Source organism: Tupaia chinensis, unplaced genomic scaffold, assembly GCF_000334495.1.
Source record: "Tupaia chinensis unplaced genomic scaffold, TupChi_1.0 Scaffold000074_1, whole genome shotgun sequence".
Lineage (NCBI taxonomy): Eukaryota > Metazoa > Chordata > Mammalia > Scandentia > Tupaiidae > Tupaia > Tupaia belangeri.
The window spans coordinates 2067085-2067947 of NW_006159534.1; the positions used below are offsets into that span (position 1 = coordinate 2067085).

Consider the following 863-nt stretch of genomic DNA (forward strand, 5'->3'; position numbering starts at 1 on the left):
AGCCGAAGGCCGGGGGGTGGGAGGGCACGGGCCAGCCTGTGGAGTCCTCCCGGAGAAGAGGAGGGCCTGGCTTTCACCGAGACTTCGGCGGCCTGGTTGGCTTTTTCCTTATTATTTTCAAATTTCTGAATCCAGCTAGAGCGAGAGAGCGAGAGATCTCCGTAGACTGCGACTCGCTGGCTCTCGCTCCGAGATGATGCAGAGCGCGGCTGTCCCTGCGGAGGGGGCTGTCAAGGGGCTCCCGGAGATGCTCGGTGTGCCGATGCAACGTAAGACACCCCACTTCTTCGCTGATTTAATTTGATCACAAGACAGCTAGCAACCTCAGTCGGTGCGGGGCGGGCCGGACGCTGCTCGTGTCCCTGACTGGAGGGGCCGGGCGGGGCGAGGGCCCGCGGTCGGGGCGCAGAGGCGGTCCCAGGGCAGGGGCACCGGCCAGAGTGCAGCTGAAGGGCCTGGCTCTTGACTGTTCCGGGCGGAATGTAAGCCTCCACGACATGATCAAGGCCAGACGAGAGTACTGAACACCGCATCTTCAGCTCTGGGCTTTTCTGGGAACGCTGGGTAGAGTGCTCTTTGGGGATATCAGGGGTAGGAGCTGCAGGCCAGACCTGAGGGCGAGGGTAGTCCCCTCAAATCCTCTTTCCTCCGGGCGAGGGTCAAAGCTCTCAAGACCTAGTGCAACTTCACCCTAGCTGGCGGGAAGTTGAAGAGCGCGTCCCCAGCCCCCGAGGCTGGCGGCGCAGAAGCCGGGACCACAAGCTGGGTGCTCGAGACCCGCGCGCTGGATGTGCGCTCCGGGAGCGTGCCTAGCCGCTGCTGCCGGCGGGGCCCGCCGCCCGCCGCGTCCGGGGGCGACCCAC

The 863-nt window shown here is 64.9% G+C and overlaps 1 protein-coding gene across 1 annotated transcript in view; it reads left to right on the forward strand.

Moving 5' to 3' along the window:
• Window positions 1–193: 193 nt before the first annotated feature.
• The window catches only part of LHX4 (LIM homeobox 4), a 50026-nt gene continuing 49356 nt past the window's right edge, over window positions 194–863 (forward strand). Inside the window, exon 1 of the mRNA XM_006142315.1 lies at window positions 194–269. Coding sequence (XP_006142377.1) covers window positions 194–269 — 76 coding nt within the window. The remainder of the gene's footprint in view (window positions 270–863) is intronic.